A 14,362-nucleotide genomic window follows, 5' to 3' on the forward strand; every position below is an offset into this window, starting at 1 on the left:
TTAGCCTGATCCTATGCACACACTGTAACCCTAACTGTGGTTCCCTCACAAACCTGGCCTGGACACTGAAGTTCAGTGAACACAGGCTTGAAAGCTTGGATCTGTGGTCACCTCTTCACTAAGTGTAACACAATGAAGTGCTTGCCTTCATTTGTGCTCCCTAATAACATCAGGCTTCCCAACGGTGACATCTGAGTATATGTGGGTGTTGGGTGGGGTATGTAGCATCTGTACGTGGTGTATATGTTATATGTGGTGTATGTGTTGTATGTGGTATATGTTTATTGTGCTGTGTGTGTGTTTATATGTAATGTGTGTAAGGTGTGAATGTGTGTGACACTGCATGTATTCTGGCCTCTATGGGTGTGTGTGTGTGTGTGTGTGTGTGTGTGTGTGTGTGTGTTATGTTGTATATGTGTATGTGTTTTTGTATGTGTGTGAAATGACATGGTATGTTAGGAATTGTTAGCAAGTTTGCTAAGTGTAGTATTTTGCTGTTGGAAAAGGCTTTCTAAAATACCGGAAATATTTTATTAAAATTGTTACCAGTCTCTAATAAAGTCCAATTTTCTAAAAAAAAAATGAGTTTGCCACTAACTCCAAAAAGGAGAGGAGGAGTGAATGGGGAAGCAGAGAGGTTGTAAGTTCTGGGTCCCTGCAGCAGTCAGCACAGGGGTGCCTCAGATCCAAGTTCCTGGCAAACACTCCTGACCCAAGACAGACGTCAGACTGCCTCCCTTTTCTGTGGCAAGCTTTAGTTTCAGCCATCCATTTGTAGGACAGGTGAGAGGGGAACAGGGTGGTAGGGATGCTGAGCTTGGAGTTTTCGTCAGGAGAACCAGGCAAGTGCTGAGTTTAACCAATCTCCCTCTGCAGTTGTGATTGGTCAGACAAGAATTGGTTCCTTCAGACATTAGAGACATTGGTGAGACTTTTACTTCAAGGCTTCAGTGATGGTGCCTCTCCCCCAGGGGGCTTTGGTTAATGAACTCCCTTTAGTGGAAAGGGGGTCTTGATGGAGAGCCTGCTAAGCCCATTGTAACTTGGAAAGGCCACAGGTGACAGGAATAGAATGGAGACCAGCTTAGGCCTTCACTTAGATTCCCTAAATATAAACACCGTATCACACTTGTTCTATTATTTTCTCTCCCACACACCCCTTTAAACACCCACCACACACACACACACACACACACACACACACACACACACACACACACACACACTCTTACCTCCATGGAAAGATACCACTTTTCCCTAAGGCTTGAAAGTGGTCACTTATGTGATACCCTTTGCATTTAAATACCCCACTGTCCCCCAAGAATAACTGCATTCTTCGCATTCTTGTATTCCCCCAGCCCCATGACTGTTAGAATTGTCTTTATTTTCTATTGGATGGGTTCGTTTGTTTGTTTGTTTATTGTACATTGGTATGTGTGTTTGGCCGTGCATGTTCCACAGCACACATGTGGAGGTCAGAGGACAACTGTGGGAATCTCTTTCCATCGTGAGGATTGTGGGAATCCAATTTGGATTGTCAGTCTTGGTGGTGAATGCCTTAAATTGCTGTGCTATCCCACTAACCCAACTATCAGAATTTGAAAATGACTTTACTTCAAAACAAATCTGAATCTCCGGTCATTTGAATCTCGCTCACCGCCATCCTCATGCCCTTCCTCTTGCTCAGGATGCCGTCTGGGAACTCCTTAAATGTTGTCTGTACTCAAACTTCTCCAACTGGGGACGATCCCGTAGCCTTTTCCTTCCCTGACTAGCACTTTCAAAAGCTACGAGTCCCCCTGGTTACGGTGGCACACACCTTTAATCCCAGCACTAAGAAGGCAGAGGCAGGCAGATCTCTGTGAGTTAGAGGCTAGCCTTATGTACATAGTTAATTCCAGGACAGCCAGGGTTGCATAGTAAGACCCTGGGGGAGGGGCGGTGGAATAGCTGCCAGTCTCCGGTCCTGTAGAGCTTCCCCTGCTCTAGTGTGTCTGCTCTGTCCTGTTCTTTTCAGCTTGTGTGCCTTGGAAGGAGCCTGCATCCTCCTTGGCTACTGTATTAGGAGCCCTAGGATGCTAAGCTGCCTTTTCATTCCTCCTGCTAACCAAGTCACAGAGGAGTAGGGCTGCTTCCCTACCTTTGTCGTTAGTGAGTGGTGCCTTTAGGCTGTGAGCATCGTAGTTTTCATTGTTGCTTTCTTCCACCCATGTTAGAGCATTGATGGGCACTTCCAACCCAACTCAACTATTACTATGTTGTTGGCCAAGTAGTGGCTTTTTAAAAAAATTCCATTATTCACCCTACATTCATTATTCTGGACTTGACCACACTGGAGAAATATCCCTCCCTCCCTCACTCTGTGTTCATTCATTCATTCATTGACTGCAGCGTGGGCTTTGAGGTTTTCCCCTTCCCACAGGCTATAATCCATCACCCACACTATGGAGTGGGGGAGATAGATAGGACTACGCTAGTTACACTGTCCTGCTTATAGCCTAGGCGTGGAGTTTAGCCCTCGCCTAGCATGGGCAAGGTTTGACCCTCAGCACTGCAGAGAAGAGGAAGAGAAGAGAGAAGACAGGTGTGCTCTACTGTTAGACCCAACAGACCCTACATCATGAGAGACAAAGATAGTAAAAGGCTGCTTCGTCCTTTATTGTACCTGCAAGGCTCCCATGGAAGCCAGGAGTGCATCGTCTTTAAAAGCCCACCGTGGAGGGAATTCTGTCAAACGTGCATTTGTTACTTAACTCCTTTAAATGTGCCTTAAGTGCGGAGTGTAGTCTGTCTGCTAACGGTATTTCTGCTAAGCACTCCTAAAAATTTAGAGAGCAATTAATTTAGCCAAGGGAATACAAAGGTGACCTAGTCCCTTTCTGGGCTTTACTGGCGTGCATCCGTGATCTCTCCAAACGTAATTCCTCTGGCTTCTTGTCCTGTGCATTTCATGGGGTGGGGGGTTCTCTGTGCACATGGACACTTTTTTCCTTCCCTTACAGAAAATAGATAGGAAATGGGTGATGTTGGAACAAGGCTGAGTGGCCGTGAGGCCTGATGTTAGCCAGGCCCTCGGTGGCCTAATTAGAGGAAAACGATGGGGCTTTCTATAAAGAGGAGCAGAGTGAGCGGGGAAGGACAGGAAGGGAGGCCAGAGCCCTAAGAGCATCCCCCTTCCTGCAGAACTAAATGCCAACCTCGCCTCAGACCATTAGGCCTGAGTTTATATAGCATCAACATAAGTAGGCAGACAACCTGGGCCTCGGGATTGTAGTGCAGACTACGTTAATGCCCTCCTAATGTGAGATGTACAAAGAAACATCATGGATGAAGTAAGAGGGGACGTACTTAGAACTGAATGAAGCCCAGTGTCTGCCCTGACTGCAGATGCCACCAGAGGTACCTACCAAACCCAGCTCCCTTTGCTGCTGATGGACAGAAAGGCTGTGACATCATGCGGTAAATGCCAACAGAAGCAACATTTTTAGGCATGAAGCCAGTGTGCATTTCTGCAGCAAAGCAAATGATTGAATGTCTTTAGTTTCAGACTCACATTGGAAGGGATTGTCGGCCTCTAAGACTGCTGGGTAGAGCAAGGCCATCGGGAGGGACAGCAGTGGGGAAGGAGTTTTATTCAGAACCCTGCCCTGTGTGGGGCACACGGGCAAGTCTGAGTTGCATGTGTGCATCTCCCTGAACCATCCACAGTAAGGAAGGGCCATCCCCTGCACCCATTTTAAAGGTCAAAGGGCTGAGGCCGGGCAAGATTAGAGTCTCACTAATGTCACACAGGCTGACAAATGACAGTGTTGCCACAGAAAGAAAGGAGATGAGAATGACTGAGCTGAAATGGAACTGGCTGGTGTCACCCAGTGACCTCCTGTATTCCCATCAGCGGGGCAGGCAAGCAGGCAAGGAAGGTCAGAGTTTGGAGCTGGTTTGGCTCCAAGGAGATCATGGTGGGTGGCCAGATCCACAAGGATCGTATCCGTCCTTCCCTCCCCTGTCCCTGTGCTGGGTTTGAACCCAGGCCTCACTCATGCCAGGCAAGCACTCTACAACTGAGCTACTGCCCAGGCTGGAACACAAGTACCGCCTTCTAAGGTGAAACTCAAGGTTTTCCTGAACCAACTGAAAGACTCAGAAAACCAAATGGAGAGCAGACAGGGATTCTGGGTAATTCTCTGAGAGTGTGATCTCTGATAGGCCCGGTGGCTAACAGGACACTGCAGCTGTTCGGGAGGTTGGGGAAGGAAGATGGCTGGAGTCCAGGAGTTTCCCCACAGGTGTGTTTGTACTTTTCTCTGAGGCCAGCGACTGTAACTTCCCACGGTGATGTGTGGATCTGCTTTCCTCAGCCTGACTGCAGGCTGCTTAGGCTATCGGAGTCCTACCCAGTGTCTGTGTGTCTGTCAATAACCCGATGCGCTGCGGAAAAGGCAGATCAATGGCTCAACGATTGGGCCACATCGACCGGAAATGGTTAGCGAGGTCCCACAAGTTGACATTTCCCAGGCCTTCTTAGGTCTGAGTGTGGGGCTGGCCAGGTGACAGAGAGGGCACAGCCCCCCACTGGCAAAGGGAGCAGAGGTTGCCTGTCCTGTCCAGCTCCGGAGAGTCTGTGACTGTCCTCCTCACCCTGCATGTCCTGCTGGGGTAGGAAACCCGGGACCTTTCCCCTCTTTTCCCTCTGCCCCTCTCCCTGTGATCTCTAGGGAGGTGTGCATGTAGGCAAGCCACTTAGTTTGGGTTTCCATTTGTTTTTGAGCCGATATCTCACTGCGTAGCCCAGGCTGACTTCAAACTCATGGCCTCCCAAACCCTGCCTCCCAAAGGCCTGGATTACAGATGTGAGCAGCCTTGTCTTGCTCTCAGTCCCCATTTTTTGAGTATAAATTAGGAAACGAATCGGTACCATTTCTTTTCAAACTGACAATACTCAGGGAAAATAAATTTCCCCAAACTCTTCATGAAAGCAAGTGGGCTGTGTTTGCAGAAACTGACCCCGAGCTCAGTAAGTAGGGCCGGTCCCTGCCTCACTGTGATTCAACTCAAGATTCTTTTCAGTTTAAGTCAGGGTCAGAGTAGAGTCCAGTGAGTACAACTGTACTTATAGATTGCATCCCCATCCTTTCCCAGACTAGCGATACGGCGCTTGACTCCCCATGGCTGCCGACAACAGTTTGCTCTGTCCCTAGTGTGCCTTGCAGTGGGCCTCCAAGCTGCATGGGTTAGGTGGGTCAACACATTTCCTGCCTGTGGCCTTTCCAAGTTACGATGGGCTTAGCAGGCTCTCCATCAAGACCCCCTTTCCACTAAAGGGAGTTCGTTAGCCAAAGCCCCCTGGGGGAGAGGTGCCATCACTGGAGCCTTGAAGTAAAAGTCTCTCTAATGCCCTTACATCTGAAGGAACCAATTCTTGTCCGACCAGTCACAACTGCAGAGGGAGATTGGTTAAACTCAGCACTTGCCTGGTTCTCCTGACGAAAACTCCAAGCTCAGCTTCCCTGCCACCCTGTTCCCCTCTCACCTGTCCTACAAATGGATGGCTGAAACTAAAGCTTGCCACGGAAAAGGGAGGCAGTCTGACGTCTGTCTTGGGTCAGGAGTGTTTGCCAGGAACTTGGATCTGAGGCACCCCTGTGCTGACTGCTGCAGGGGTCCAGAACTTACAGCATCTGAGTATATGTGGGTGTTGGGTGGGGTATGTAGCATGTGTATGTGGTGTATGTGTGATATGTGGTGTATGTATTATATGTGGTGTGTGTTTTATTATATGTGGTATGTATTATTTGTGCTGTGTGTGTGTTTATATGTAATATGTGTATGGTGTGAATGTGTGTGACACTGCCTGTATTCTGGCCTCTGTGTGTGTGTGTGTGTGTGTGTGTGTGTGTGTGTGTGTTATCTTGTATGTGTGTATGTGTTTTTGTATATGTGTGGAATGACATGGTATGTTAGGAATTGTTAGCAAGTTTGCTAGGTATAATATTTTGCTGTTGGAAAAGGCTTTCTAAAATACCGGAAATATTTTATTAAAATTGTTACCAGTCTCTCATTTTCTCTAATAAAGTCCAATTTTCTAAAAAAAAAATGAGTTTGCCACTAACTCCAAGAAGGAGAGGAGGAGTGAATGGGGAAGCAGAGAGGGTCTGTAGGACCATGAACGTATCTGTAAGCTACTATAGCAGCAGAGCAGCACGGCGTGGGCTGTCTGTACACATCATTCCACGTCTGCCAAAACTTAAAAGGTTCACAGCACAGAGAGAACAGTCAGTCACTTCCTGAAGCAGTCCCGCTGTAGTACTGGACATGGCACGGGCTGCCTCCCAGTTATTGGTGAGGGAGGCACCAGAAAACAAGTACAGGCTATTGCTAATGCCCTCAGGGCTAACCGCCATAACTGTACGGTGAGAGCCAATTACTGAGGACACACACACTGTGTCTGCAGGACACACAGAAATCAACCTCAGGCCAACCCGGACACTTCTCCCCAGCTGTAGGGACACGGGCATGTCAATGGCGGACACAGCCCAGGCATGCGGGTATTCCTAAGGGAGGTGCAGTCTCCCCCGAGTACTCTCGCGTTATTGTGGGTAGTGAGAATCAAGAGAGCGACACAGGACAGCTGATGGGCTCTGGGCAGGGAAGATGGCCACCAGGACTGACAGGATAAATCTGTGCTAGAGTGGAATGGCATGAGAGAGAAGACGAGGTCACGAAGGTTGGAACTTACAGCGGCACCATGGAAACAGCGACTATTTAGATCTCTAACCTAGGAACTGGCAGTGCTCTGTATGGGGAGTGGGACTTCTGGCACAGTGTGCTTGGTGTCGTGACTGAGGCTGTTGTTCCACTTAACTTTAAGGCATTTCCAGCTGGGGAGATGGACCAGACTAGCCCTCTGAGACATCCTTCCCTTGAGGAAGCTGACTGGAGGTGTGCCCAGGAACGTAGGCCCAGAATACCAGCCAGGTTTCCCATGAGTGGCATGCCATTCCTCGGGCTTAGATGTCCTTGAGTAATTGAGGTCATCTGTATAGGCAAACAAGGAACACTCCCCCCCCCCTCTCTCTCTCTCCCCATCTCTCATTCTCTCCTCCTCCTCCCTTACCTTCACCTTAGGGTTCAAACCCCTCGTACACGCTGGGCATGTGTTCTCTCCCACCATCTACACCCTCAGTCTTGCCTCCTCCCCCACCCTGTATGTAGCAGTGGACTTTTCACTTTTAACTTTTTCAACATGTCTTCTAAAAGTTGATTTTTATTATTTTTAGTCTTTGATAATTTCACACATATATATAGTGTATTTTGCTCCCTTACCCCATTACTGTCCTTTATACCCCCCCACTCTTGCTGAACCCCCTTCTTCTGAGAGATTCCCTCCTACTTTCATGTCTGTTGTTGTTTTGAGGTGTGAGTCTGTGTGTATGTCTCTGTGTGTGTGTCTATATATGTGTGTCTCTGTGTGTTTATGTCTGTGTATGTCTCTGTGTATCTGTGTATTTGTGTCTTTATATGTGTCTGTATATGTGTGTCTGTGTGTGTTTGTGTCTGTGTGTGTCTCTATGTGTGCCTGTGTATATCTGTGTGTATGTCTTTGTATCTGTGTATGTATGTGTGTATATATGTATGTATGTCCATGTGTGTTTATATGTGTGTCTCTGTATGTTTGTGTGTGTATGTGTGTGTGTGTGTCTGTATGTGTGTCTCTGTGTGTTTATGTGTGTGTGTGTATAACCCGCTGAGTACCATCAAGGTCATTTGTATGAGTGTGGGTAGGGGGTTATTTACTGGAGCCTGAGCAAGTTGCCAGACCACAGAAGTGGCTATACCACTGAGGGAAATGACTCTTCTGTCTCTAGCCACCACTAATTGTCTATCGTTCCTCAGGAAGGAAGTGGGGCTTCATGAGCCCCTCCACTATCGTGATGAAGTGTTGACAGCCCCATCTTTTGCAGTTCTTGTGCTGGTTACCACATGTCCATAAGAGAGTGCTTCACATCACTCCTCCCTAGTCTCCACCTCTAACACTCTTTCCACTCCATCTCCCTTGGTGTCCCTGAATGTGGGAGGAGGGGGGTGGTGATACAGAAAAACCTGGTGATGTTGTGAGAAGTTCATGGCTGGAGGGCGAAAGTCTGTGAGCCTCTGCCCTACAGCAACCAAGGAATGTGAGGGGTGGGAAAAGTAATTCTCCCCAGGAGAGACCACAGCAGCTGATTATCCATACCAAAAGGTCAACCCTGAAAACACACATACGAATAACATTATACAGACTAAGCAAGCGGTATTTAGGAACGTGTGTGCATATATGTACATACAGGTAGACACGTAACAACAAGTAATGAACAAGGAAGGGTGTATGGAAATGTTTGGAGGGAGAAGGGGAAGGGGGGAAATGGTGTAATTATGTTAATATCAGAAGAACATTCATGGCTGGGGAAGTCCTAGGCCCTAGGGGCGGGAACCTCCTACTTCTTGCTTCGACAATGAACACCAGGTCACCATAATGCCTTTATGAATTTATACTCCTAGACTAAGCATGCTGTCGGCTTCGATCAGAAATGACAGTGTTTTCAGTGAGTGTGTGTTGGTGCCAAAATGTGAATAATAAATGACTGTTGTGTCCCCGCTTTTTGAGACAGATTTTCACTCTGTAGCGTGAGCTGGCCATGAACTCACGTTATGGTTCAGTTTGACACCGAACAATTCCTGATCTCCTTTTCTCTGAACGCTGGGACTGCAGGTTTGCCCCCAGCACACCCTACTCATTCTCCCCTTCTTGATGCTGCCTATCTTGGGGGCGTTTTGCAGAGTTTAGCCCCCTTTAGCAGAATCAAATTCTAGGTTTGTGAAAGACAGTGTAAAGCCAGAAGTCAAAACCAGGTCAGTGTGCTGTGCACTGAGTCTGTGATCACTCACTTGATTGATGCCTGCTGTGGGCAGCTGCCAAGATAGGAACCCATGGAATAATGCTATGGTGGATGTGACCAGATACTTCTGCTAGGGGTGACCCATCCATCCATACCCTCTAAACCATCACCTCAGGCTTGTGGCTCTTTGTCCCACCTTCCCAAGTGATCCTGACCCCTTCCTGCCCCCAGGAGTTCACACTTTGTCTTCCTACACAGGAGTGAGCGATTGATTTTCCCCTCAGGTTTCCATGCGGCTCCCTCACCCTTCCCTGGGGTCTTGGCTCACTAAGCCACCGCCTCAGAACTGAGCCTTTCATCATCCTCTTCCTCAACAGTTTCTACTCTGCCACTGCTTCATTTAATTTTTTTTCCCTTTTGTCCACTCCTTAGTCATCTTGAGGATATAAGGTCAACATTGGCAGGGATGCCTGTCTTTTGGGTCCATAGAGTTTTTTTAGTACTGGAAGCACGGTAGGGACCTTGGGGACAAAGGGTAGATAGCAATAGCAGAGCTAATGATAGATGAACTACAGGTGGCAATTAAACCGGGAATCATGTCACAACCGGGTGCCGTGCGGACTCAAGCACAGACACTTATTAAATTCATCTTCTGGTGCCTGATAGCCCTAAGGAGCTCTACCTCTGCCACTCCCCTGGCTGGAAACCATTTTTCTTGTTATGTACAGACTGGTGGCACCCACGGACAGTGGCAGAGGGTGCAAAATCACTCCCAGAGAAGAGTGACATGGTGGGGTCAGGCTTGCTCAGACCTCTAGGAAGTTAACTTACCTGTCCCAAGATGTTTCCCATTATAATAAAGGAAAGGCTAACATGTCTATAAGGTGGGTTGGTTGTGGCAAGAATGTATCCAATTTTCCAAGAGTGTATCACCTTTGTCTGGGATGCTGTGAATGGTGGACAGTCATGTTCTCTGTGTAAAATGTGCTCGCTTCCCTCCGGGAACAGGTAGTAAGTCCTCACAGTAAATCTTAACCCAAGAGCACAGTTTCCCTGCAAGTGGTTCAGTTAAGCATCAGGCAGCCACGCAGAGGCCAGGCTGCAGCACCGAGGTGGCCTGCTTTCTGCTCATTATTAATCCAGAAACCTTAATGATGAACAACATTTGTGTTATTTTCTACCCAAATTTAATCTGTTCATGCAGCAGTTCAGTCAATCCCACAATCTGTTTTTCTCAAATGAGGGCAGATAATGGAGACGCCGTTCTTTACAAGTCTTCAGGCTTTTAAATTCTGATAAAATCAGGATTCTTCACTGGGTCCTGCCCCAGCTCTGAATTAAACCACTTTAAATGTAATTACGGAACCTGGCCTTCCATCAGGAACATCCATTTAAAACATTGATTGGCCAGGCTGCTCTGCGAGGCTCTTTATGAGCAAACGATTGCAATGGGGCCAGAACTGTAATTTATCAAGGCAAAAAAAAGCAGGTAAATACTTTATTAGTGGTAATGAGAGGGTTGCCGGCTTAACTGAATCTCCTCTTCTCTCACCAGCTACTTCACGGAGCCGTGGTGCATGGCCCTCTTCCACGATCGTTTTATTGATCTCAAGAAAGAGTTGCGCCAAATCATAACCTCCAAGCAGGTAAGCGTGATTAGTGGACATGTGGGTGTTATTCCTTGCAAATTGTAAGCAGTTGACAGCCGTTGATCATTTGGACTTTCTCCCTTCATTCCCATCTCATAGTGGTTTCTTAGTCCCTCTGCACTGCCTTAGATAAACTCTGGTGTCTATAAATGAAGACGGTAATGTCTCAGGGGAAGTGACTTTCCTTAAACCCTTTTCTGGACATTGCTCGTGCAATTTTTTACAAGTAGTTGTATCTTCATGACCAGCTAACCATGAAGACTAGATAGGAGTTGTTTTTACCTGTTGACAGGAATGGAAATCTCATCCTTTAGTTTTCTCTCTGTTATTGCTGTGTGTGTGTGTGTGTGTGTGTGTGTGTGTGTGTGTGTGTGTGTGTGTCTATAATCCCAGTACTTTGGCGGTGGAAGCAGGAAGCACAGGAGTTCATGATAATTCTCTGCTACATAGCAAGTTCCAGACTTGCCTGAGATACACAAGACTGTCACAAAGACCTCCTGCCCTCCCCACACAAAAATATAATAAAATCAAAAAATAAAATATGCAGAGAACTCACCCCAATGTCAGAATACACTAATTGTATAACTAAAACATTTATATCAAGAAGATAGAGAATTATCTGGAATTTAGGCTTCTTTCCCCAGAGGCACCTTGCTCTGTGGAAATCAGGAAGTATTTGTGAAACTGCATGTCAATTCTCTTGATACTGGAGCCCTTAGCGTAGCTGAGGAAAGTTAGTGTCTATCCCAGACTCCACTTCATTCAGACAGACAGAATATCCGGGCCTTCACTGGTTTCTATCTCATTCTGACATCTGAATGGACAGTTCCTATGTCCCTTCTTGTCACTTCCACTTGAGAGCAACCACAGCCTTGCAGGTTCTATGGTAGAGCCACCATATTGGACATCCTGGGTGAAATCGTTTTTGTAACCCATACCATATTCTAGCCCGAGCTTACCCACCTCACTTAATATAACGAAACCCCGTGCCTCATAGACCTTCCACAGGCGGAGAAACTGAAGTTAAATAGCTCACCATAGGTTAGTTAAGCGGTAGTCTGGTTCACAAGCATCAGACTCTTGTTAAAACTCATTCTCCAGCTGGGAACAGAAGCCTGGATCAGAGCAGAGTGAAATCACTAACTCCCATGTCTTCACACTCGATTTCCAATACAGTTCCTCAGGGCTTGCTCCAGAATGTAGGTAATTTACTAATCTGAGATAGACTCAGGTTGGAAGCATAGCTATAAAATTTGAATCAAAATGTCATGCTTCAGGGTCTTCATAGGTAAAAGTCAGGAGTCAGTGTCAGTAGGAAATGTTTACATTAAAAAGTCAAAATTCCCATAGCATGGATATTCCAGTCAGTCCCACAGTGGCCTTGAGAGAGAAACAACGTGAGTAAACTGGAGGTATAGACACTCTCTGGACCCAGTTTAAGTACCCTGAAGGATACTAAAGCACATAGAAGCTCAAGTCACTCACAGAGAATGGGGCAGCATTTGCATAGGACCCACACATTCTTTGGCACACAGTAGATCACCTCTAGATTGCTTGAATCACCTACTAAAATACCATAGAGTTTGAATGACACCTTTTCGGGGATAATGGGGGAGGGGGAGATTGAATGAGCACTGCCAGTACAGATGTAATTTTTCAAGTGAGAGAAGGCTGGGTGACTGGTGAGGCACAGAGAGTACCTTAGAATGGTGGAACTATTCCATATGATGCCATGCAATTATACCATTGCTTAACAGTGGTCCTCAGCCTTTGGGGTCTCGGGTCAGATATCTTGCATATCAGGTATTTATATTATAATTCAACAGTAGCAAAATTAGTTATGAGGTAGCAATGAAATAATTTCACGACTGGGGGTCACCGCAACGTGAAGAGCTGTATTAAATGGTGTCAGCATTAGGAAGGTTGAGAACCACAAGATGATGAACACCGGGAATGTGCTTAGGCATTCAGGATGATGCATCAATATTGGATCAATTATTGAGAAAAAAGAGAGGAGAAGGAAACAGAAGCTGCTAAACTCGGTGGCGTGCATCACCTTTGACAGGACTCCTCATGACTCCATCAAGTGTTCATCTACAGCCTGACACTGGCTGTGAACCAGTTTCCTGTGCTGACTCAGGACAAGAGTGGGTCTTCAGCCTATGCCGATGCACACTAAAGGCTTCTGACCATTCGTGTGGGTTTTCTAGCCAGAGACTACGTCCTGCCTCCGTGAGGAACTAGGAGAAGAACCTCAATGGGGACCAGCCTGCTTTTAGCATTTCTGTTTGTCAGTCTGGAAAGCCACAGGGAGAGTGGTTATGTGGCATGGGGTCTACTGCTGTTTAAAGTTATGGTAGCTTTGAGCAAACCTTCAGATACCACAGGGCAAGGCTCCAGACAGACAGACATTGGAAAAAGGTCAGAAGCGGTGCATGGCAGGAGGAGTGCGTGCAAGCCTGTGGAGGCAAAGGACAGCTCTACTAATGCCACCACCAGCAGCTAAGAGTGGGGTGAAAGTCACAGCTCTGAGCCTGGCAGGACACATGATGACCAGGCGGACTTGTAGGAATTTTGTTTATTCGTCTGACATCAGAAAAATGGAAACAGTAGATACAATAAAAATAACAGTAATTCCTTTTCTTAAACATCAGAATGGTTTATTTAGCCCATTTGCTGTCCCTTTCTAACCCATCTTTAAAGCAGTACAGGATCTCAAATATTAACCACAGCACCCTGAGTATTTCAGTTGTTAATGATAAATTCATCGACATCACATTTTATCTATGGGTGGAGCCTACAAGTCACTGGTCATAGTCAAATTTTATGTAGTCAACTCCTCAAACTCCTCTACTAAAAAAGTAACACATGCACCCTTAATAACAGAGTCCTCAGATATCTGAAGCCAAGTTGACAGACTGAAAGGAAAGAATGCGTCTAAAGTAAGGATTGCATATTTCAGCATATCGCTGTGGGCGATGGTTAGAGCAGGCCTCAGGCAGGAAAGAGGAGGATGTTCAGGGGGCTGTGAACCACGTGGAGTCAGCACAAGTGCCCAGGGCAGCCGCTCAGCAGCACCAGAAAATACCTTTTTCTCATGTACACAGGGACATCTTCCAGGGTAGGCTACTTAAGGCCACAGAGCCCCTGTCAAGTGTTAAAAAAAGCCACGCCTCGCCATGTAAATTTTTAACCATTTTTACCAGTTGCGTAGTAGAAACTCGGAACCAGCGCAGAAGGCAAACTGGGAATTTCACAAGTCTGTAGAAATTGAGTAAATACCTACTCAAGAAACCAGCGAGTGGGTCAAAGAAGGATCCAAAAGGGAAGTTAGCAACAGATGGAAACTCGCCGACTTTTTAAACAGGAAAGGTTGGGCTGGGGCGAGAGCAATAGTGTTAGCTATTCTTCCAGAGGACCCAAGTTCTGTTCCCAGCAACCTGCCGGACAGCTCACAGCACCTGTAACCCAGCTCCAGGGGACCTGATACCCTTTTTGTGATGTCTGCAGAAGGAGCCTGCACACACCACACACACACACACACACACACACACACACACACACACACACACACACAGACACACACACACACCACACACACACCCACACACAGACACACACACACAGACACACACACCCACACACACACACACACACACACACACACACACACACACCATACATCACACATAAAGACTCTATTTGTAGAAACAGAAATGAGAAATTTCAAATAATAACCTAATGTCACACCTTAAGGAACAAGAGAAAGAAAGAAAGCTAAATTCACCATGAGAAGAAAGGAAGAATCTTAAAAAAAAAAATAGAGGCTGGGAGAAT

The 14,362-nt window shown here is 46.7% G+C and overlaps 1 protein-coding gene across 4 annotated transcripts in view; it reads left to right on the forward strand.

Moving 5' to 3' along the window:
• The window catches only part of Cfap61 (cilia and flagella associated protein 61), a 278,953-nt gene that overhangs the window by 256,224 nt on the left and 8,367 nt on the right, over positions 1 to 14,362 (forward strand). For all 4 annotated transcript variants that reach the window (NM_001430465.1, XM_087652240.1, XM_087652242.1 and 1 more), the window contains 1 exon segment: positions 10,432 to 10,522. In NM_001430465.1, the coding sequence (NP_001417394.1) occupies positions 10,432 to 10,522 (91 nt within the window).

This window comes from Rattus norvegicus, chromosome 3 (assembly GCF_021556685.1).
Source record: "Rattus norvegicus strain SHRSP/BbbUtx chromosome 3, alternate assembly SHRSP_T2T, whole genome shotgun sequence".
NCBI lineage: Eukaryota > Metazoa > Chordata > Mammalia > Rodentia > Muridae > Rattus > Rattus norvegicus.